General features: G+C 35.7%; 5 protein-coding genes across 6 annotated transcripts in view; 3 read left to right on the forward strand and 2 right to left on the reverse strand.

Moving 5' to 3' along the window:
- Positions 1-3676, forward strand: part of LOC100744480 — a 29672-nt gene extending 25996 nt beyond the window's left edge. For both annotated transcript variants that reach the window (XR_002946094.2, XM_012382065.3), the window contains 3 exons: positions 138-320; positions 2401-2485; positions 3062-3676. Coding sequence is in view for 1 of the 2 variants with exons in the window: in XM_012382065.3 (XP_012237488.1) it covers positions 138-320; positions 2401-2485; positions 3062-3131 (338 nt within the window). In the remaining variant the exon portion in view is untranslated. The remainder of the gene's footprint in view (positions 1-137; positions 321-2400; positions 2486-3061) is intronic.
- Positions 3420-11171, reverse strand: LOC100744604 (HEAT repeat-containing protein 1). The gene is made up of 7 exons (XM_003487140.4): positions 11052-11171; positions 10814-10962; positions 6073-10736; positions 5476-5793; positions 4741-5195; positions 4164-4614; positions 3420-3964 (listed from the first exon to the last, which is right to left on the reverse strand). The coding sequence occupies exons 2-7, from the start codon at positions 10953-10955 to the stop codon at positions 3794-3796; spliced, it is 6201 nt and encodes a 2066-aa protein (XP_003487188.1). The 5' UTR covers positions 10956-10962; positions 11052-11171; the 3' UTR covers positions 3420-3793.
- A 78-nt stretch (positions 11172-11249) lies between these two features.
- On the forward strand, positions 11250-12287 carry LOC100747123 (MIP18 family protein galla-2). Its single transcript, XM_003487161.4, has 3 exons — positions 11250-11711; positions 11791-11870; positions 11953-12287. Exons 1-3 carry the CDS (start codon positions 11591-11593, stop codon positions 12220-12222), a joined length of 471 nt encoding a protein of 156 aa, XP_003487209.1. The 5' UTR covers positions 11250-11590; the 3' UTR covers positions 12223-12287.
- On the forward strand, positions 12098-16199 carry LOC100744843. The gene is made up of 3 exons (XM_003487142.4): positions 12098-12235; positions 14980-15185; positions 15486-16199. The coding sequence occupies exons 2-3, from the start codon at positions 15081-15083 to the stop codon at positions 15717-15719; spliced, it is 339 nt and encodes a 112-aa protein (XP_003487190.1). The 5' UTR covers positions 12098-12235; positions 14980-15080; the 3' UTR covers positions 15720-16199.
- LOC100744724 (mitochondrial inner membrane protein OXA1L) lies at positions 12262-14475 on the reverse strand. Its single transcript, XM_012382066.3, has 8 exons — positions 14188-14475; positions 13923-14097; positions 13754-13831; positions 13363-13692; positions 13194-13273; positions 12846-13109; positions 12621-12780; positions 12262-12551 (listed from the first exon to the last, which is right to left on the reverse strand). Exons 1-8 carry the CDS (start codon positions 14248-14250, stop codon positions 12382-12384), a joined length of 1320 nt encoding a protein of 439 aa, XP_012237489.1. The 5' UTR covers positions 14251-14475; the 3' UTR covers positions 12262-12381.
- Positions 16200-25052: the final 8853 nt, after the last annotated feature.

Here is a 25052-nt window from a genome sequence, read left to right on the forward strand (position 1 = left end):
TGTGAAATAATAGTAAAAAGTTACGAGAAGCCATACCATGTAAGATCATCAAACTTAGGTTCACTTCAGGTAGTCGACCATCGATTAGACCATTTCGGGTTCAACGAAATCATTTCTTTTATTTCGTGTTTTTACAGCCACGTCGGCGGTGATCCTGAAGACAGAGCACGACCATAATCGGTTATCCAGTCTTTCGGGGGATAATATCCTTGGCACTGGAGTTAGGATTGGTCGGGGCGAAGACGCAGTCGCAGGTATCAACGGCAACATTATGGATTCGGCGCAATCAGCCATGATGAAGCAAACAGACTACGTCGTAGGTCAGTAAAAGAAGCTCTAACATTTTCTTTTCAATACGTTAAACATACTCGTTAATTAAATTCTATCATCTCGTCAAATTGTTTCGATGATTCGTAAAATTACTCGAATTCGTTGAAATTTTCTTTCGTGTTTCGAAATTTTGCCGAGAAGAGTGATCGTTACAGGGCAACAATTAACAGCGTAAGCTGTTTGAAGAGGAAATATCAACCGTGTATTTATTCGGTGTTTTATAACGAACGATAATTTTTCTTACTGTTATCGTTACGAACGAATTGTGACACTGTGATTGAATATGTTGTAAGAATAAAGACAGAAACGAAGAATAGTGAAACAGAGATCACGTTTCGTCGGTGATCCCGTCGTTTTTCCGATAACATGTCACGTGCAACCGGCAATTCTTCACCACCGATATTGAAACGTTCGAAAATCATTCTTAACAGCGTAATTGCTATATAATCCGTGAACTGTGTCCAAAATTGTTATTTATATGCGTATATAACGATATGCGTAATCTCGATGAAACACGCAAATGTTTAAAACTGTTGTTATTCTCTTCGTATTTTATTTTCCTTCTTTTATCGTAGATGACACGATCGTTTTATATTTACAAATATCTGAACCAATTATAACGTATAACTCCATTTTGTATAAAGAACACTTATAATTATTTTTCCGAGCAATCGCCTGGATTCTTTTGATGTTCATCATCAAGCAACGTAGTTTGCTCGATTCTCAGAATTACGGAATAATTGACGGGAATATTACAGCCCATTGATCTTGTTCCTCTTTGTTGAAATTAACGTTCAGAGCATCGTGACAACGGACAAGCCTATTAGTACGATTGTGAAAATTTCGCAGTTCGTTATCACCGTTCACATTCGCCGCGTTTGCGTCTCTCGTTTCCTCTGGTAAATTTCATTTTGTTAAAATCGTCCGATATCGGCCACGAAACAAACTGTTTCCAGATCACAGTGCGTCTTATCGAAATTGAAAATATATGAAGATTTTGAAAGGGTGAATTGTATTTGATTGGAACTTGTAAATTTTGTATTTGACAATTAGATTAAAAAATGAAATTTGAATTGGAATTAAAATGTAGAAAATTGTTTATATTTAATTATACAAGAGTCTTGAAGAAATTGTGACTATGATAAATTCTAAAGATTATCAGGCTTTTACAGCAGATTATAAAAAAGAACTGGTTTCTCTCTTTCTGTCTGTCTCTCTCTCTCTCTCTCTCTGTTTTGTAAGTCGTAGTAAACTTCGTTTGTTGATTAATGATTATCGATTTCACATTAAGTGCCGACCTACAATGTTTTGATTGCAAAATAGAGAACAAAACAATGTTATTGTATTATTGTCCATTTAAATACTATCGGTAATCGAAATCAATAGAACCGAATTAAATGATCAGTGTCATTCAAAGTCATTACGTATATTTATTCCGATCTTACTTTCCAACACATTCTTTTCATATCTTTTTTATATATTCTATTAATCATAAGCAATCCATAAGTAAGAGGTAATTTGTATTATCCGGATATTTCTTTATTGTTTTTGCATCTCCATTGGAATATATTGGCTTTTTGGAATGCATTAAATTCTGAATATAGTACTTTCGTTATTGATCCTTTAAAAAGAAATAAGTTAACTAGCATCATGCTTGTCACAATTAAAAGTCATCCTTTTCTATTGTTACAAATGAAAAAAACAGTTATTCAGAAAGATATATCTTCAGAATTGTCAATAAAAAAGAAACTGATTTTCTAAAGATTTTCATATTTGTATTTTCATATTTACATCAACATGTAAATGAAGATGACTCTTACAAAAAACGCAGTTTTTTCGTCAATTACCATTATAACTCGATCGATTAAATAACAATCAGAACGCAAAAACGTTGACACTCGAATAACAAACTTCGACCGATTAGACAATCCGCATAAGTACGAAGTTCACTGTGCCACACGCTTCTCAAGTGGGAGAGAAGAGTGAGTCGCGGAATGACGAATTGTAGAAGCGGAAGACGAAAATCCGCACGATGTACCTATTAATCTATGTTTTTTTTAACCTTTGCAGATATTGTCTTGCCAACTGTTCTAATTGCTCTGCTATTCGTTGGCAACGCCATCATCGTCTACATTATCTTTCAGTATAGAAAGAGGTGAGTAAAGGTCGTGCAGCCGTGCCATTTGTTCGCTCCAAAGTTCCTTTCCCTTTGATTTTAATTGTTTCTACATACAACGCAACCTGTTTGATTATACATGGCGAATTCATGATTTGAAAATATCGCAATGGCATGTTAAATGATCGTTGCTTGCTATCATTCTGGTCAATTTTCAAGGAATCTCGAGTAATTTCACTCTCCTGAGTAAATCTCTTCATTGAGATATATATATCTGACATATTAGTATATTTTCAATATGTGACGTTAGAAATTCAGTCTACGAATTCAGTTCCAAGAACTTGTAGGGATAACGATGGTCAGTTAACAAGGCAAAATCCTGGTTAGTGTATTGTAGTATATTCATGATTATTTTGAACATTTTATTTTTTGCTGACCAATTTTTAAAAATATTCTTAAATCAATAATTAAGTAAATATAATAAAATTCACGTATGAACATTCTGGCTTATTTTGATTCGTCTTTGGTGTCCTTGAACAGTCCAATATCCAATGATTGCAGTTCACAACAAATATTCTTGCAATGTAAAAAGTGAAGCTTAAATTTCGTTTGCAGGAAAGTTTCATCAATAGAGCAGGGCGAGGAAATGTCTCTACGTAATGCAGCCGAGGTGCCACAGGTGTGATTCGTGTTAGAATCAACGATAAAATTTACGGTGCCAGCCCAAAAAGCGTCAGCGAGAAGGCCTACGTTGCATTTTTCTACGAGGATGATCTCCAAACGAAAATGGATCTCTAAAAAGAGGATCGTCGAGGAGTATCGAACATCATCTTTTTTTCTTTCTTCTCCACTTTTAGAAAGAAGAATAATCGTCGAGTCTGCAGATGGATCCTCGAAACTCGTGTTCATTCGATTTTGATAGTTATATGTTCTTTGGTTGGGACACATGACTGGAAAATGTCTTTTTTACACGCGCGAAATTCAGAGACGCTCTCGAAGAAAAGACTATAATGCGCTTGTCGCCACTCGTAATAAGAACCGCTGTCAATATTTAGGAATCCAGGCGCCTAATTAGTGCTGCCATGGTCTTCTACCTACATGTTCACGCATACAGACACACATACGTACACATAAACTTACGATAATGTATTATAATGTAAGGAAATAATATATTCTATATTTCGTCCAAATTGTGACTTAAGTTAAGAATAAACAGATGTTTTCATAATACATTTGCCTTTCCGAATACTTCATTAAATTCTATTTTCAGAAGAATAATATTTATATATACATAATTTTTATGAAATCTAATTGGAAATTTATTTAAAAAATTAAATTAGAATTAAATTAGAAATATTTTTGTAAGGGCTCGCCTAAAATCTCCTCCAAGGTGCGCACTGCATTTTGAGCACACTTCTCCGTAGTTTCGTCTTCATCTTCCAACATTTCTGCCAAGAAGGGTATAGTTTCTGGCAAGAGTGGCATGAAATCTTCGCCAAGCTTCCTTACAATTTCAACCTATATTCATGTGAAATAAAATATTAAATTACTAGCATTTTATGAACTTAATCGAATTGTACTTCTGATGCGTAATCTGATGTATAATCGTTCAGTAACGATATCATTACAATATTATTTATAACCAATTATGAATTAATATTAATCACCTAATAATAATTAATACATTTAACTTGACAAAATATAAGCTTTCACTCACCAACGCATTCAGTGCAGCGGTTCTAACATATGGTTTCGTATGTCTTGTCTTCAGCAATGTCTGGTACACTAATTGCTTATGCAAAGAGTCATCAGGAATGGCACTAGCGAAGGCAGCAATACAAGGCACCACTAATTCACTCGCTCTTTTCTCATAGCCCTCTGTGGAGCCCAAAGTATTCTCCAACTGATCCACAATTGGTTGAGCCAGTATTTCGAATCTCTCTTGACTCACGAAATTATGAGCGTCGTAACTGAAGACTCGATATAGAGTCAATAAAATGGCTTCTACTAACTCGATTTTGCTAGACTCTTCAGGCAGAGTCATCTCCTGCGGTTCCTCTATGATCGCTGGATTATTACTACTTAACAATATTGCTGCATGCTTGATGAAGTGACCAGCAAACAGAACGAAAAGTGATTTTAGACACTCTGCTATGTTGGCTGAAAGTCTGCAACAGATGATAATAATTTATATATTTTTATCCATGATTAGGTAACCATAAGTAAACTTTAACACACAAAAATGCAAAAAATTACAAAATAAAATAAAACTCAGATAAAATAATTTAATCAACCTGTAGAAAGTGATATTTCGTTCCTTGTACTGTGGATTTCTAGCAGCCCAGTCGTAAAGTTTATAATAAAGTGGTCTAAAGGTAGTCTCGCTTAGTTTCAGTACCAAAGCAACCAATGCTTTACTGGCGCTTTCCTCTACGACCACCACATCCTTCAACGTTAATTCCAATTCGTCTACTTCCATGTCATCTGGCGAGTTTGAAATATCTTCGCGAAACTGTAAAACCTTTAAGAAGAATGTGCCTAAATCCGGTATAACTGCGTTTATATCATTAGGCTGAGCACTATTGAATGATTCTACTAGGACATTCATCAGCGCTGGGATACGTTGGTACAATTTCTTTGCAAGTAACGTCATATATGTCCTGTTGACTGCTGGTAACAGCACTCGCGAAGGTATGCACGTGGAGAGTTTCTGGGTTGTTGCATTTAATCGTGATATTACGATGCCAATCTATGAAAATGATAAACAAGGAAAATCTTCAAAAATATTGATTATCGTTTAGTTGTATAATGTAGTCTCAAATATTGATAAAATCATATCAGATAGTTAAAAACTATATGTAAAAAATCTCCAAAAATATAGTAAACAATAGGGAATGAATAGAAAAGGTGAAAACACTTTGAGAAACCTACGAAATGTGGCTAAAAGATAGTGAACAGTTAGTATACGATTGTTTATAAAATACATTTATCGCGGCAACAGAAGTATTTAATAAAGTAGTAAATCATACCTTTTGATGTTCCGTATCAGTGTACAGAGAGTTTAATCTCGCCAGTTCAAACAGTAACTGATCCAAATACAAAGATAAGAAGTTGCCTACAGATTCGACGATCTTTTGCAACGCGCTTACGATACTGACGACTATTACATCCGGCACACCTTGATGGCAGTGATCTTCTAACAAATGTAGGATGGCCGGTACAAATTTGTTCAATGAATGTATCGCGTGAATACGCATAGAACTGCATAATTCCGCGACACAAAGAGCAGCGCTGGCTAGTACTGGTCCTTCCCTTGAACCTAACAGCTCAGTGGTCGTCTCAAGAATCTATAACAAAAATAGTAATAATAATAATAAAAATTTGTATCTATTAATTTATTTAATTGTCTATCAGTAATGGATTTTTTTCGCAAAAATATATAAGATATTCAAAATACGGTCTTAATTATAATATTGTAGTTGCCGAATACAACAACTCTCCATTTAAGATTTATTTTTTCAGTTATGTTTACAAAAATATGAAATTGCATAAACATCCGCAATCTATTAATGACCAACTGGCCAACCAATAATTTTCTATTTCTGTTAAATAATATATCGACTTACCGGTTTGAACAGTATGGGATGATCGCTAGCCAACAATTTCGCCAACAATTTTATAGTAATCAAGACAGTTTGCTGTACAATCTCCTGTTCCTGCGTTTCAGACTTTACTTCCACTGATACTGTCTTCGATAAACATTCAATCAACTGTAACAAATCTTCGTGATCCTCTTCATTAAACTTTCTTTGTTGAAGACGCGTGTTAAGAAGCTCCAAGGCTTTTCTCTTCACTGTCAGTAAATTATGTTCTATCAGACGCTTGATACTGACCAAGAATATTCCATTTGGCAATAAATTATTCACCAAATCTAACACGTCATATAAATGATGCAAAAGAACCTTCCAATATTTCGCAATTGGCTTTCCTTGATGTTTATCAGCATTCTTCGAGGTACATTGGATTAGTATGATTAATTCAACAATCAGTTGATCATAATATGGTCTCACATTATTCACTTCGGTAGAATCGAACTCTGCGACTTTATTAATAAGATGAGATGACGATAACAGATTACTTAAAAACTGGACCAGAGTATATTTATAATGTCTTAAGTGTTTAGGACTACTAGTACTAACATCAAAGATGTGTTTATATTTAAACGAAATCGCAGCTCTCCTGCCTTCTTCGTCTTCTACGTCTACAGGCAATTCCTTCAGAAACTGAGCCAATTTCACGCAAACCTGAATAAGTCTCGTGGGTGGAAATTCTTGAGATACCTGTAGAGCAAATTCTAATCTCTGTCCAGGTGTCTTTTGATTCGTAATACGCATAGTACTCGACATAACGTGGCTTTCGAAACTCAACAAGTAATACAAATGAAAATGATTATCCAATAATTGTAATAACTTCACAAATAATGGAGTTCGTCTATGTTCTGGAATATCGGGTAACGAAACGATAAATGTTCTTAGAACCTCACAAGCGTGAGTTTCATTCTCAGCCGCGTTTATTATAGGAACCACGGTCTCGATGGTCTTGGATATTATTTGAATAGAATAAGCATCGTCCTGACGGACCACAGAACTTCCCATGAAAGTGAAAATAGGCATTATAGTATATAGAGCACATCTCACATCGACGATTTTTAATAACTCTACTAGAACTAATAGAGCATGATGATGAGTTTGGGGATTTCTTGAAGTTCTAATACATTGCGTGATTAAGTCTATTTGTAAATGAGCATCACGAATAGGCAATTTCTTCACTGTCAATCGATGAATAGTGGATAGTAATAATTGGTTCGTATATTCTATAGGACTTTGTTCCTCGAAACTGAGGCATGTCTTCAGCAAATTAAACAGGATCGGGTAGAGTAATTCCTCATGTTCGATATTGTCAGCTTGTTGAACGAACTCTAAGAGAGTCACGCCACGTTTCCATTCTCTTCTGTTGATTATGGTTGGGTCAGGAGCACGAATGAGACTGATCCGTCTTCTATTTTTCATTTTACTGTCGTTTAATTCAGCATTCTTGAGATCCTTCATGATCTGTAGCTCGTCAACTACAAGCTGTGCATTCACTCGAATTTTTCTCATTGCTCTATTGGTTGAAGAAATAATGTTTCCTATTTCACAATCAGTGGCTACATCTACTAATTTAGCTAGAATTTTCTTCTGAAGAACATTGGACGCTTCTTCAGCTTTTTGGAAGAAGGTACTTCCTATTTGTTTTAGAAGAATCACACTTGGTGGATGTTGATTTCCGGATTCTGTTATTACTTTGATCTTGTGCTCCTCTATGCTAGCTTCGAATAACTTCCAAACTTGTTCAACAGTGAGTGCCTTTACTGTTGCGCTGTTGAATCTCTGAAGTATGTTTTTCAACAAATTTCCTGCAGATTTATTTTTAGGATCAGCCTGAAGCATTTCTAAAAGGTATAATCCAAGAGGAACTAATCGTTGAAGTATTGTGGGCCCATTCACGTAAACTAGAATATCAAGCAGCTGTGATTTAATATGTAAAGGAGTTTGCTGATCCATGACTATCTCAAATAACATTTGTTGCGCATGTTGTAGCCTTTTTCGAAGATCTGTCTTCAATTGTTTACATACATCTGGATCAGGTGATAATAGAATGTAAAGAGATAAAGATAATTGATCAGGATCTAAAGATATTTCTGGGCTTCTGATGACAAGTTCTTGCAGTAAGGATGGAAAGGGATTCACCATTGTGCAACGATTAAGCACTTGAGCACTTGAGCACTTGCTTATGAGCTTCTCGAGCACTTTTAATGACGCTATTCGACATTCATTGTTCTCTCTGGCTAACGAAAGTAACAAATTTGTAACAAAGACTTTATCCTCAAACGCCCATTCAGTAGATTTGCATTGATTCAGCAGGACTTGAGTTATCTTCAAGCAATGAAAGGACGTTTGCACCTTCACAGGCTTTATGTACAGTTGAGAGAGAAAGCGGATAAGATCCTGAATCGTGGAGAAATGCCTTTGAAAAAATATTTGTAGACAACGAGAATAATGCTTGCACCAATATACATTATCTATTCCCTCGAAGAACATCTCAAGAAGTCTCAAAATCAAATTACTACGATGTTGATTGTTCTCAAAGTCAATCGCCGGATTTGACTTCAAATCGAGACGTCTGTGAACCATTTCCAGAACGTAGGTACCAACTTGCAATGGGAGAACACCTTGAGAAGTTAATTCTATGGCCATTTGTATATTATCCCCTGTAATATTATTGCAATTTTGTAATAACTTTACTTGCGGATATTTTTTAATCATCTCCGTAGCCATTTCGATTACCTCTCGAGCTATTTGCGGTTCCAGAGATCCAACAGGGACTCTACATACGGATCCGAGTAAAATTAGGTTGAAAAACATGGAAGCTGCATCACCATGAGCGATCTGTTGCTTCATTGCGCTTAATATGCTATCTGTTGGCGGCAGCAATTCCCAGTTTAATATATTATGAAAAGATGCCGATGAAACAGCCTCTGCGTTCGGTAATTTTCCTAGATCCTTCTGCACGTGTTGCATATAAATATTGTTCCTAGCAAAGTTTGATTCTAATACTTCCATCGCAATATCCACGTCTGCGTCGTCATTTGGGAATAAATAAGGTAATGATGTAATGAATACGCTAGTATCATCTCCGACTTTACAGAGTTCTAATAGGATTTTCAATGCTGGTTTTGCTAGTATTTTCCTACGGCTGGTGTGACAAGTCGATAGTAATATTTTCAACTCATCAATCAATATATCTGCAGATAGAAGACTTGTTAGGCGTTTCGTAGAAATAGAGAGCAAAGCTTTGATTACGTCTACTTCTGTGTCACTAAATCTGGATTGTATCGTAGTTGTCATCATCTCCTGGAAACTTTCAGGAATATTCACATCAGAATCTGCCAACATTTCCAACGCTACAATTCTCTGTACAGGATTGATATGAATCAATTTGTCAAGTATACCAACAGCTTCTTGCGTGTCCTTGGCTCCAAAATGCCAAGATGTGACGAATTCCAATGCGAGTTTGGAATCTTTGTCTGTTTCGCTGCGTTTCATCAATCCTTTCAAGTAATCATCGAATCTTTCAGGATACGTTCTTTCAAGAGTGTGATACAATCTTATTAGAAATTCTCTAGCTTCATTTTTCATGTCAGTTGAAAGAAACTCCTTCTGTAATACATTCCACAAAATGGTGTCCACTCCAATATCATCGAGCTTTATTCGTGACAATATTTCATTCACCATATTCTGTATTCGAACTGTTTCTGATGGACTGTCCAAAATCATGCGACAACTTGTTTGTAGTAATGATACAATGAATTTTAATATATTCACATTAGAAGATTGAAGCTTGATTGCGAGCTCGATGAACCAGGACAATTCTGATAGTCGAGTAGCAAGACTTTTTGGAACTGTAGTAAGTTGATGAATTGGTATATTGTACAAGAAGAATAACAGGTGCAATGCTTCCTCTTTTAGATGCGTTTTCTTGAATATCTTCAGAAGTAATTTTTCCATAGTTATATCATTCAATTTCTCTTTGAACGCCAGTTTTGCTAAGATCATGTAACTACTGGCTACAAAATCGGAGATGGAACTTTCTAAACCTTTTAAAATAGCTGGTAACATATGACCCATTTGTACTTCGGAAATTCCAGATGATTGATCGATAATTCCTAATATTGAAGTTGTGTAAAATGCATACAGAGTACTTAAAGAAGACGCTCGCTCTGAATATGTGTTAGTAGCGGTAATTACGTGATTGCAAATTAGTTTTAGTAAAGCATTATCAGAACTAAGACGATTGACTAATGTTATTGTAGCTAAGGGAACACCTGGCTTTTGAAGGGGTTCTAACCAGTGCCAGTTATCAGCATCATCAGATAGATTTAATAGTTGTAACGCTCTTGCAAACATCCGAGTTTCGTGATAAGGTAATATTAAAAGCAAAAATTGATCTCTATTAAATTCTTCTATGCGAAACCTACATATTAACCATTCAAGAGTTTTATGAGCATTATTGAGCAAGAAGTAAGGAGATAGAAGGATAAGAAACTTTTCAATCTGTCTATCTAACTTCTTGTTAACTTTAACATCTTGCACAGCACGTTCAAGATTCAGTGAACTTTGTGCAAAAAGAGTATGTTCAAATTCTAAAAATACGTCTGATAGCTTAGTCAACTCTTGCAATCCATTTTGACCTGGTGAAGAAATAAACATCAATTATTGCTTCAATTAAAAGTATGTAGAGGTAGAAACATAAAATAAAGTGTGTTACCTATGCTTAAAACTGTCTCTCTGTCTAAATTAGCAGCTTCTCTGGGATCAAATAACAAACTTGTATGTTTTTTATCTCGTTGCAGTATTGTTGTTTGAGGGGTTCTTAGTTGTTTTAATTGTCTCGCAAGAGATGTAGCCATCTTGAAACTGTAATTAAAATTATTTGTAATTCAAAACATAAAAAAGATATAGATATATAAAACATGCACATAACCTTATGCTGTACATAACCTCACCTTTCTTTTATTCGTTAGAAATAGATGGAGTCAAATCTTCCTTAATATAGTACAAAGGCTTTTTACAAATATCACAAAATATTTTCAGTATTTATGATATATTAAATTACCGAAATAAAGATATACATTTGTGAGTATGTGCATTTGGTATATATAATATTGTAAGTCGTAACCTAATCAACTAAAATGCGCATGCACAGGCAGATCTTTGAAGAACGTGGTCGCTACGAATTGTACGGTGTTATGCTTTTTTTCTCTTTTCACCAACGGTAGTACTACGCGTAAAAAAAAAACCTATCACAACATTGGGTTGTATACGATCCTTAGAATTTTATCATTCATTTGAATTAAAGGGATCTTTAAATATTGTATTAATCTCCGATATAAATTTTACGTTACTTTCTGTGCTCGGATTAAAAAGCTTCGATTAATATATACATATATATATATATACACATACATACTTCTGAATAAAACGGAAAAATAATTTTACGACGTTTACATAACGGTGTAAAATTTTCATTTCTTTAACGAAGAAAATGGAGGATTCCTTTGAAAATATTAATCCCAAATTATACAAAAAAATAGATGAAAGAGAAATTACTGCGGAAGATGAAGATGAAGATATTGTAGATGAATTTGATGCACGTGAAATTTTCGGTATGTATTTATTAATATCATAATGTTTTCTGAATTTTTATGTCGTATACAATTATTTTTTCTAACATACGATTTACAGATTTGATTAGAAACATCAATGATCCTGAACATCCTTTGACATTGGAAGAATTGAATGTGGTAGAACAAAGTCTCATCGAAGTAACACACAAACATGATATAAAAAGATTATAGTATACGTTATTAACCATATTATCAAAGAAAGTAATATGTTTTCTTTCAGATTGATAATAAAGCAAGCACAGTTCACGTAAAATTTACTCCAACGATACCACATTGCAGTATGGCAACATTAATTGGTTTATCAATTAGAGTACAATTACTGCGAGTTCTACCTTCAAGATTTAAAGTTAGTGTTGAAATTACACCAGGTACTCATATGTCAGAGGCAGCAGTAAATAAGCAATTAGCTGATAAAGAAAGAATAGCAGCAGCTCTTGAAAATAATCATCTACTTGAAGTGATTAATCAATGTATTGGTATAAAATGTTAATATTATCTAAAAAGTATGAAATTCAACATATATCATTTATAATTGTATATAATTTATTAGAGATATCTTATCATTATTTTCTAGTTTATTGACATAAATTTCAAATTATTACAATTAGATCTAATTAAATATGTAAAGAAATTTCATATACATAAAATCTCATTTTTTCATTGTTGTCATTGATGTTGCTGATGTTGCTTTTGATAAATTTTTTACTGGGTTGTATTTATATGTCATTGGGAGTGGACCTTTAGCTGCATTATTAAATTGTTTTACATCTGCACGTGCATAAGCTGCTAGCTTATTAGATAGTTTCATGTTAGTCCAAGCTGAAAAAAAAATTGTTCATGTAATAAATCTAAAACTGTATTATACTGTGAATATTTATTTGAAAGTACCATCAGAGAATGATTCCTTGAAGCCTTTGTCTCTCTTTATGTCTATATTTGTGGTCATCATAGGAGGGATATTAAAAAATGCTTTTACTTTCTCTAAATGCAGTAATTGATTTTCTATTATGGTTAGAATATTTGAAACAGCCCAATGACACAAAATGGCCTGAAACAAATTTTTTGTAATATTTACAATACAAAGTAAAGATAAATAAGAGCTATGTATCTTACCCCCGGAAACTTCACTGCAAATATAAATGAAATAACTGGTATTGCTTTGAACATATTTTGTATTATTGGAGCCAAATTTTTTGAATTCTTCAATGCATATGAAGTAACAGCATATAATGTTATAGTAGTACCCAGTGGCAACAGATAATATGGATCAGTACTACTTAAATCCGTAAACCACCACAATCCACCTTCCTTTAAACTTTCTACAGGTTTACTAGTCATTTCTCGTAGAGCAAAAAATATTGGTAGATGTGTTCCAATCTATTTAGTATATAGGAATAAATTTTAATATTTAAATTATCACAGATGTACTTAAGTACATAATATACCCATTCAATTGCATACCTTCAAAAGATTCGAAACAGGAAATATCTTAACATTATTTTTCCTCATCAGCTGTTGTAATTCAAAAGCATATACAGCAGCTAAAAGACAAAAATAAAATTTATTTGTTTAGATAAATATATACTAGTACATACTTTATAATATGCTGGATAAATATGTTAGTACACACCATCTTGTGAATTTCCACATCTTCTTGCGTCAGTCATATTTTCCTGTAACTTTATTATTTGTGACAGAATTCTGTTCATATTGCTAGTATTTTTCTGTACAGATATCGAAAGTGGAAATGTTGCAACTTTGATAAGTACTGAAGTTAGTACAATTGTTGCCCACCATGGTAGATTACAATTAATATGAACTAATTCATAAAATGTTTGAATAATTCCCACAGGGCCATATCCACCTAATCCTAAGCTTTCAAAGGTAGGTTCCCCATTTGCATGTAGTTTAATAACCTCTGTGATTTCAGTAGGCAATGGTATTTGTGGAAGAGGTGGATCTGTAAAAAATACAAAATATTATACAACTTCTAATTAACTTAAAAGTAAAAAATATATTACCTGGTATTTCACTTAATAGATCTTTCTCTGGTACTGAATTATTTAGGTCTGTTATTTGTGTTTGTGGCACAGGTGAATCTAAAAAACATGGTAGACTATATTTTTTATTATTACATAATATTTATTATACATTTTCAAAAACATATATAAAATTAGAGATTTTTCACACCTGGTGGCGTATTTGATGCATTTTCTTTTATTGTTGTATTAGCTGTGCTTTCATACCGAGCGAAATAAATCTTATGAATCCTCGAAAGTTTATGAACGTTTAATACACAATCCTGTTTCAAAGGACCGTTTGTTATATTATATGCGAGACCGCTAAAGTGATATTCTGTTGTTTTCTGAATATATACATATTTTCATCATTAAAATATTTTAATATATATATATAAGTGTGACATAACCTAACGAGAAACAAGAGTTTAACTTACGTGAAATCCTGTACTTGTATTTAACAGTTTTTTACTAACACGTACACATAATCGCGTCAACATGATTTTGTTTATATACTAGTAATATTTAATCTTATATTATGATAAGGTATTGTAAATTAAAGAGATTTTCATATCACGTGTAGTACTACAATCCACTATTAAGTTACAAGTTGTCACATTATACTTCAGATGGCATCCTGAGTTCAATTTGAGAATATGTTCAAATTTAAGTTACATTTGAGGTACTAATGAAATTTTTAAGTATATTCATAAGAATTTCCTATCGAGCTACTGTATATAAATATTTGCAAAATTTGAATTTTTAGCTTCCAAATACGAATATGCTTTTCAATATCGAAAATTTTCTAAGTCGCAAAATGTTCCAATTAATGAAACGAAGGAAAATATACAAATTCGAACAAACTTCCTTTTTGACGTATACCCGCAATTCTTCATAGTACTGATCCTGGTTCGAATTAATTGTAAAGTTGCATACAGTGGCGCCGTGTGCCGTTTTGATATCGGAGGATTCCCCTGGTTCTTTCACGAATTTGAGAGGCCAAGCTGCGCCATTGACACGACACTAGAATTAAGCTGTCAGTGCCGACTCACGTGATCGAATCTACTGCAATGACATTCAGTTTGCGTCTCGGGACCAAGGTTATTAAAGACAGACCTACTATTTAAGTTTCTCTCGTGCCGTCTTTCGTTTTCGGGACCTGCTTTCCCCCTTTTGCCTACCTTGATCCACGTAGCTGCTTTTGAACCAGGTTCTGCTACTCGTCACAGGGTCTGTTGGTTTAAGACGATAATACATAGCTGTGTGAGATTTCACGTGAACAAAAACAGATTAAAGAAAGAAGAAGAAAAAAATCGTGAAACGGAGAGGAATGGCAGAAGACGGCACGGTTCTAATTACAGATCCACATTGTCAGCGAAGGTCTCTAACCACCATGCTTTGGCACCGACTGTCAATTTCTCCACAAAATAATTCGGTAACAACTCCGCTTTTTCGATGGCGCAACTACCGCTTCGTTGTTATCTTTTCTTCCTTTTATGAATGCTTGCCGTAACGTTCAATTAGATTCGAGTCAAAGTATTTATCCGGTCAGGTTTCACCCCTGGAGCGATTTACGAAATTATTTTTGACATCGTTGTTATACAAAATTGAAATTATATTAACCACCTGGTGCTAGGATTTCTTGTTTTTTGTTATTGTAGATTAATGTCGTTGAACACATTTGCGAGTACATAGGATGAATTAAATAAAGTTTGTATTTTTTGACATTTTATAGTTATCTGAAGAACTAAAATTCATATCTACGAGAAAGTCATCACGTAACACCAACCGTTGTGACAAAATAACGAATCGAACCTTCGAAACCTCCCAAGAACCTGGTATTCGTCGCGTAGAGTGTAGAAGATTGAAGATCGCTTCTTCGACAGGATTACCCACTTTACGCCCGGGTAGCAGGTCAACCAGGGCGAAAGATAATGGGATTGAGCGTTCTTCGAAAAGAACAAGATAGTGAAGCTGTCACAGGAGAGGAATGACACCAAGTTCAGCCTTGTGTCAACGTCGTATCGGGATCCCTTTGATCGTGCCGATAAAACCTGGTTAGTACAGAATTTTCGTGAAGACGAACACCTAGTTAGACGAAGTCATTTTTGCTGAGAAAGCTGACCGTCCATTACGTATCAGTGTTCCATTAATTACAAATCGTAATAATTATTTTGGTTAGGATCTATAACCTTGTCTGAGATTATATTATGTGACGATTCATTTTGATCAATACAATGATCTGATTTGTAGTCCATAAGACTTCGTGTTTACGTAAGTTTAAATTTCTGAATGAGTTCTGTTCGTTTTCTGAAATGACTACGCACTTTATATAGTGGACAAAGGAAAGTGTAAAATTGATAATTGGACATATGAAAATTAACAACTTTTGTACTAGACTTTTTTAAGATATCATCCATTCTTTCATCTATATATTATATCTATTCATTGTCAATTATATCATAATTTCGTTTTATAAAATTATAGTGCTTTTCACGCCATTCATTTTTAATTTGCCAACGACTAAAGTATAGAATTAGAGCTAAAGGAATTAATGTGAAAAGCATATGGAAAAATATGTAATTCAGAGAAAATAAATTTTCATTCGTATGCTTTACAAAGAATCATTCAGATCCCTAAAAGTGTCATTATATATAAATCTATAAAATTTCTATGACGAATTATAAGTTGGTATTTTATATTATGTAATACGCGAAACAGATCTCTATTTAGATTGCGTTTCTTTATCTTTCTAAAAATATGAATCTGAATAAGCAACTGTACTCTACAAATAAACCTCAAAGATAGTGTGTATTCAAATAAAGGAAACAGACACGTGACATTGACAAATTTCCTTTAAGACAAACAAGCCTAATGGATTTTCCTTACACAATATCAATTTTGCACGAACACGTTCCTAACCGATCTCAGCCTGTAAGAAATAACCAAAGATAATGTGTAACCGATTAAACGGATCGATCGTGAATTCGAAGATCGAAATCATAGGTAATTAGATCATAAACATGACAGCCGATTTCGTAGAGGCGCGTCTCGATCACGCATCCTCGATGAGATTCTTGTCTATGACAAATTGCGCTCTGGGCGATCCATCGAGGCCTGATCGATTCGCTCGTTGCGATTCCATCGTGATATTAGCGGCGTGCGAGCGACACGTTCGCCAATTATCGCGAAATTTGCACGCTGCCACCGGCTGCCGTTTTTCTTCTCACGCGCGTGCGCATGAGCGTTGTTAATGACGAACCGACACGGCGGCTGTTGTAAATCAATTTTTAATTGCGATTCCGGTTCGATCAGCCACGTTGCGAAAGTGTTGTTAATATCGTGAATGAAATTTGGTGGGTAATGCATACTTGTGACGGGTAACGGTCCTTCGTTCGCTTTTAATAGTCATCTGTCGAGTTGTGTCTCGCACAGGGACGAGTTTAATGGTATAATGAAACGTTTAAGCTTGAAAATATTGTTGCAAATGAGAGGAATGCTTTTACCTTTACGTCTCTTCCTTTAGGAAATTATAACGTACAGGGTGTTTTATTTTAACCATTTAAAGATTAACGTTTCGTTAACCTCGCGATTTATTTGCTAACATTGATGATTTTCTGTAAAAAATTTTCCATTCGTATGTTTTTAACAAAATTAACGAAACGTGGAATCGATCATCGATTAGATACAATCTTGTAAATTTGAACAAAACAAACTTCATTTTTTAATCATACGTTGAACAACTCGATTAAATGAAAGTTTGGCTTTAATTGATACGTTGAACGAATTTATGCCAGCAACCTTTTACTTACTCATGAAAGCACGATGTTGTATAATACAATATGATGAAGTTTCGACAGAATTATTCCAGAATTATTAACCGAACAAAACAAAGAAAATATAATATCAAACTTCGTAAAACCGGTCGAGTTATAAGAAATCACCCTGCACACGTAATCAAACGAATTTCTATGAACGGTCTATTCATCGTCGCCAGTTTTTGAATGGCCGGCGTCTGGCGACGTCGAAGAATCGACGAAGGTGTGTTTCGGTGGTAAAGGAGATGGTCGTGTCCCGTCTCTCTCCTTTAGGCCACTTTTAAACGTCTTTATGAGTTTCGGCTGTTAACACGACTGTGGAAACAGGTACGGCCTTTTTTTCTTTTGATGCCTACTCTCCTAGTATCTGTGGGATCTCAGGTGGCTAGCGCCTGGTACGCATTCGTCAGGGAGAGATAAAGTCGTGATTGGACAGGAAGTACGGCACCGTGTCGGCGAAAGAGCTGACCACTGTATTTCTCTTCTTCTTTCAAAGATTATACCGGGACTGGTTCCCAGTTTGAATCGCTCGATAAAGGTCGTATTTACTGGTTTAGCTAGCCGAAAGTCAAAGTAAGATATTGTCTATCTCCTGTGACATCTATCGAGCGAAGGATTGATTCATCCTCTTTTTAATTCTTTATTTATTATACGCCACATTGCACTTGACACAAGTTATGAACTAACTAAAAGATTAATGTATTTGTTTTGCTTGATAAAATTCATCTTAAACTTTAGTGCGCTATGTTTTCGTCATGGAAATATCAGAAGATATATTTCCATGATTAATAATCAGTATCTATAAAAGAATAGATATAGCCTGGTGTATATTCCAAATGAACTTACTGAATGTACACACTTCGATATTTGAAGCATGAATCTTCATATGCTGAAGTGTAAGTCAAGCGAAAACGAAGTTTGCTTAACGAGATGTTATTTGGGCGCAGATGTGTCTAACGACTTCCTCGAAAGTCGAGGAGCCATCAGAATCGTTAGAATCAAAGATCGAGCGATTAAAGTTACACAAAAGGGGAACAATGGTCCACTTTTATCAAATCATATTAAAAGAAAAGAAGCAGAAAAAGAATAAGAAAATGGGAAGATAATGCTACGTTGTTCAGTAATAGGAGCAATCTGTTTGTTTCGTTCATGTATATCGGCGTCATCAGCCGCAATTTTTCCTGATCGTTGCCTGTTCTCTCGTTGCTTTCTTGTTCATGGGGCTCGCGTGTCGAGGTAATGGTATGTACAGAAGGATAATCTACTAGATAGTCGTCGTAGGTGCAGCATTGTGTGGGATCATAACGTGCAAAAGGAAATCGCCTCGCTTTAAGGTAAATGGTCGAGGAGGCAGAGCGACGTGCGTGCCCGGACGCGTGTGAACCACCACCGGTTTCCTTTCATTCACTAAGTTTCTTCATCGCGAATGTCGCACGATTGCTACGCCCGATTATCGTTGTGCGAGCATCATCTCCGTGGAAAAAAGGAATTCTTTCGCGGAACCGATCCATTCGTGGTTAACGGGACCGTGTCTGCAAATTTCTGCGCGAAACAAAAATTCGATACCTTTTATTCTACGTTTCTTATTGAGAGGATACGTTCCGGCTGCAGTTTTGATTAAGAAATTTGTTTATTTTTTGTAAGATCTTCTTGCGAAAATATTATGCCATCTACGAAATTTTAAGCAGAAAGAATTTTGATCTATTCTATCTTTTATTTTCATTGAGAGAATATACCTTCTCTAGATAACTGTGATTGGTTAAAATATTAGTTTATAGTTTTTTTGGTTAAAAATTTAGTTTATGTCTCAGAAGGATTTTTTATGAAATATTTTATGAGGACAGGGTTACAATTATTATTTAAAAAATAAATGTAGAAGTAGTGTTTCTAACATCAAGTGGCGCTCAATGGAGATTACAAATCGACTATTTTTATACGACATGAAATTCGAAACGCGACTAACGTGCGAAAGACCGGACGACTTGAAGCGGATTCTGCGATTAATCACAGAATCGGCATTGTCGGTGTGGGAGAAATTATTTTCGATTAGCTTTATGAGCGCGCCCCCGTTGTTGCGTTTTATTGTTTGCAAAGCGCGAAATGTAGTTCAGGAGATCGGCCGTGTGCCCGATTGAAACACGAACAATCACAATCTCGGAAATTCGTTGCGATTCGCTGCTTGTCTTTCACTCGCTCGTCGAATTTATCTTACGGTGTAACAATGTTTCGAGTCTGTGCAACGTTGCATCATATGAAAAAAGAAAAAAAAAAGAGAACAAAATCTCAAACGAATTTTCTCATCGCTTATTTGTTACGATCGAAGTGAAAACGATAAAACGCAAATAATTGAATAAAACGTGATCACGCAATTGGAAAGATGATGGAAAACAATGGGTTTAGCCAACATTTAAAATATCACGCATGATATGTAACAAATTGTATTAAAAATGTAGCATGTTCGTTTTGGTGAACGAAATTCGATGAAATGTGTTCCGAAGGGTCTTTAGTAAAAATTTAAATATCGGATGAATAGATAAAAGCAGTTAATCTCGAAATTATATCCAGCGGTGCATTCAACAGTCAACATTCAGATTCAATAATCGTAAAAAATCGCATTGACGATTTCATACCGCTCGTCCGTTCAGTTTCAGAATTATTTTCAATTCGACCACGATAATCTCTTTAATGGGAAAATATCTACTAAAAATGTTTTCCATATTTAAAAAAATACATTGTACACATACTTCAATGTGTTGTGAAATAGAATCTTTTTCAAGCTGATTCGAATCTTCTTCAAACTGGTGCAAAGTGACGGAACGATATTCCCCTAGAAAAATCCCTAGAATCTGACAGACAGTGGTAGAATACATAACTAGGGGTTCGCGTGACGGGTCCATTGAAATTCGCGCGCGTGAGACAATGGAGGTCGCGAATTGGCTCGCGAACACGCCACTTATCATAATGCTTACTTAATGCTCGTCGCGAGGACGTACTCTCGCGTGTAACCATCGCGTAGAGAAGCGCCCGTGGGACCAACCGGGCTTCCCTCTCGCGATTCGTCGACGAGGATGTGCGAGCGTATCGTGAACATTCCCACAAATTCGCAGTCTGGTCTGTTCGAATCGAGAGGGGAACGAAAAAATGTGAAAAAAAGGAAAAGAAAAATAAAATACAGAAAATAACGACGATAATACGAAGAGAGTCAGGATACGTTTGTTAGCTTTGCTGTTCGGCCGGAAAACGCCGTGGGATTCCGGGATCCGCCAAGGGGTGGTGACAGAGCGACTATCGTTATTTCCGCTTACGCGATGCTTCCTCTTTGATCAAATTAGTTGATGTTTCCTCATTTTTTTTGCGCTCCTTTGGTCGTTCGTTTTTACCGTACCTTGTTTGTTGCTTGTTAAACCTCGTCCGGATTAATCGAGTTACATACCTACTTGGATTTAAGCGATCTTGTTAAGGACAAAAGTTGTGTTATCATTAAAGAATTCTAACAAATTATATTTTATTTACATTTTTTTTTACATTATAATACATATGGCACGGATGAAGTAACAGATTTATAACAAAATAACTAAAAAATACAAGCAGTGAGAAGCATTTGATTTATACAAAATATTTGCAGGTATCATAATATCGGGTATATAATATATAATATAACATACAATTTGATTCTACGATGATCACTCAAATTCCACGATAAAACAAATTTTCGACTTTTGCCAATTCCTGTTCGTTTAATCGATCATTCTTCTATCACGCAATCATGTATTCCGGTTGTCCAATATACCGGCTACTGAATTTATCGGCGAACTTGGCATTTTGCGAGGATATTAAGTTTTCAAAAAGAAGCTAGTCCTTTTGACGTGGCTAATTAGTTTACTGACGGCCAATAAATCGGATTGGCTTATTAATTGGCGACCTAACATTGAGTTTGTCTGGTGGAAATGAAGTAATCTCATTTAAGAGGCAATTATCATCTAGTATGTGAAATGAGAGAGAGAGAGATTTGATCCTTAAATTGAAAATGGCTTTCTTAATGATCTTGCTATTGAGAGAACGATTTTGATATTGGATTCCATTTTGTTCAGAACAATGTTGAATGCTAAAGGATGTGGGCGATATTTGTGGCGGAATATTAACAGAACGACCGCAGTTCTTTATTTTAGACGCGCACATAGGTAGGCAATCGGTTACACGGCAAATCGAGTATGACGATTACGTGTGGCAAAATTGATATTTTGCCAGTGCGATTAGATGCTGCGGCATCGTGTATAAATAGCGTCTCGTTATATTTCCGTGCCCCTTGCGAGTCGTACTTTCATTTTCACGAAGTATGAACATCAATATGATCCAAAATAAACTTCAGAAGATTCTTATTCTAAAGGATTCTTACTTCAGTATTTACAAAATACTCATTGCCGGAAAATTAAGTAACATTTTGGTTACGCAGAGTTAAAAGGGGATTGCAAATTCGCCAAAATATACCAATTCTAAAATCTCAACTTTCATTCTGTGTTGAATATAATATCATGATTTTCGTTGTAACCAAAAATTCTCACACTACTGTAGAGAAGAAAGGAAGGAAGAGAGAGAAGAAAAGAGAAAAATCTTGTTCCCAAGAGCGCACTGTAACTGCGAAGAATTTTGCATAAAAAGGAAGGAGATTCCCTAAGTTAATCGTTGAAGGAACGTTGATCCGCTCGAGACTGAACGCAATCGCGACGCTTTCGTCTTTGAGGAGGTGCATACTCGTTATACACGATAGCCAGGAGCATATAACTACTTATATACAACGGGTGAGCACACGTTATCGCTCACGTGCCTCGAGAGATGTCTGTTATGAATGCTCGTTCGCGACGATGCGGATGAGCATTATTATTATTATTATTATCATCGCGCAAGGCATCATGCAGCAGGTGAGGCGAGGAGGCGTGGCGCCGGATGTGTATATATCATAGAAACGTATGCATTTCCGGTGGACAGATCTAGATCGATCAGCGAGCCGGTTTTTCGGTTTCCTCTTTGCCCGACCGAAATTATGGCCACGACTTTTATGCACATAGTCGGATTTCGAGTTAGAATCGCAGAGATTTTTTTGTCTTTTAACGTTCTCGACGTACGAATTTGATCAGAGAATTATTTATTGAGGAGGCGTTAGTATCCCTCTGTGTCTGTTCTATCCAGGAAGAAGTTAACTTAAAAATTAAGAAAGAGAGATTTTAAGGGTAGGTTTCGTAAAAAAAGGAAATTATTAGATTAAAAAAACTAGCAGGGCAATTAACAGGAACAACCATGAAAAAAGATCTCGTAAATCTGTTAAGAAAGAATTTTGCTAAAGAGTTCTGAGATTCAACAGTTATATAATGGAGAGGTTTAACGAATAAACATTACACAAAATCCGGGAACGGTAGAATTAATTAACAAATAATCGGTCGGGGATGACGAGGAATAATTAATCAGGGAGGGGTGTGTGTTACAGACACGTGTTAAACGGTCAGTTTGAAAGGACAGTTAAAGTCAAGGATGCTCATTTTCACCAACGGACGATTTTATCAACCCTCTGCGAGCTGTAAATTAATGACGAACTACCTGACCTTGCCTCCGACGATCCTTGCGCACGGCGTTTTATCATCGTCCGCCGATCGATCCATCGTGTCACGCATAAATTATCTTATGTTATGCTATTAATTAATTTGCAGATACGCCGCCATGGGTACGCATTGTATCGTAATACGTATTATAATATAATCAATAGGATGCTAAACTGAACAAAAGGAAATTCATTAACCGTTATCAATGGTTAATTGAATCGAAATCGGCGCGCGAATTCATTTCACGTCGAAAGAGCTTCCGGATCTCAAACGTTTTGGTAATTGATACGGATGAATAATTTTTCATGCTCGCTACGATAAATACATTACTTGTTACATAAATTAAAATCGTTATGAAAAATTAATCGAACTGTGCAAATGTGTCGGCGGAATAAATCGATTCGTTGAAACGAATAAAGCGCGAAGTGGTAAATTTTTCGACGGTAAATAATGACCGATGGCACTGAAGCTAGCAATTAAGATCTTTATTTCTGTTCGAAATATCGAAATAATTAATTTAAACCGTGCCGTTTCATTTCGTTTCAAAGAGTTTATTAATTACATATCCTTTCGAGTAATTATTACAAAAACGGTGTTCTTCGATCGAAATTGAAATACGTTCTACGTCATACTTACATCCAGTTAAATGCTTCAATTATTTTAATCGATTTCTACTAACGACCAATTACCTTCAATTTTATCTCGACAACTTGTATACAAATTACACAATCTTACAAAAACACTCTTAATTCTTATTCCTTTTAAACCGTACGTGTAACCAGAAATATCGAAATATAAAGTTAGCAGGACAACGTGAAGGGCCAAATAGAAACTAGCGCCTTCCGCGATGTTCGCCCCTTTCGCCATGCAATCCCATCGCATTTCGCCACATCGATCCCCCGTGAGATAAACAGCAGTTTGCCCAGCCACCGAGACGATCGACGTTAATCGAAGCCGGGTAACCGCACGTTTACAGCTAAGCGACATGCAACTAGTGTCCGCTGCGGTCGCGACCCCGAAACGACGAAAAAGAAGAAGAAGAAGGAGCAGAAGGAATAGGCAGAAGAAGAGTTCGATTATGCCTGGACGAGCCACGCCAAGATCCGATCAGTAACTGGAGAGATTCATGCCTACGCGTCTCTGGGAAATAATTCTTGTACGTAGACATGGTAATAAGAGTAGAATACATTCGTGTGCATATTTCCAGTAGTTCTGCCCAGGGCAGATTTCATTGTCGGAATTAAAATGAACGCGAAAGAGAGAAAGTTTGATATTGATCGAGGGATTGTTGGGGATGAAATGGAGATGTATTTAAGGGATGAGATTAGCGTGATATGTTTGTGTTCCTTGTCGAATCTTCCATCTACTAAGAACATTCTAATTATTCTTGTCTATCTCTCACTATACAGATTCTCCATATGAAACATTTCTAATAAAACCTATCAAGTAAAAAGGTATACATCTTAGTACTGATAATTTGCACTTGTTATTAGTATTTTCCTTTATCAAAGTTTTATTTAACTTAGACTAATACTCCATAATACATGAAATATTCCAAACGAAATGCATCAGGTGCAAACGAGCATCTCGTACATGTAACAGTCTGGTCGCAGAACTGGAAGAAACGAAGAGTCGTAAGAAAAGTGGTACCGTGGCGTGGCGCACAGTACAAAGGTGAGCAAAGTCGGACGTGCTGTCTCGTAAATTTCGCATGCACTCGTGTCGTTGGATGCGGTAAGCCGTGTAATGCTTGGTCGCTGGCTACAAGGGGACGTATCGCGCGCATAAAAATGAGTGAACTCGGTGCATTAAGCCGAGTAATAGGCGCCTTTGGGAGGAAGCACCACCATAGGCGCCGCAGCTTAGGTGTAATACGCCATGACAAAGTGG

This window comes from Bombus impatiens, unplaced genomic scaffold (assembly GCF_000188095.3).
Source record: "Bombus impatiens unplaced genomic scaffold, BIMP_2.2 scf_0142, whole genome shotgun sequence".
NCBI lineage: Eukaryota > Metazoa > Arthropoda > Insecta > Hymenoptera > Apidae > Bombus > Bombus impatiens.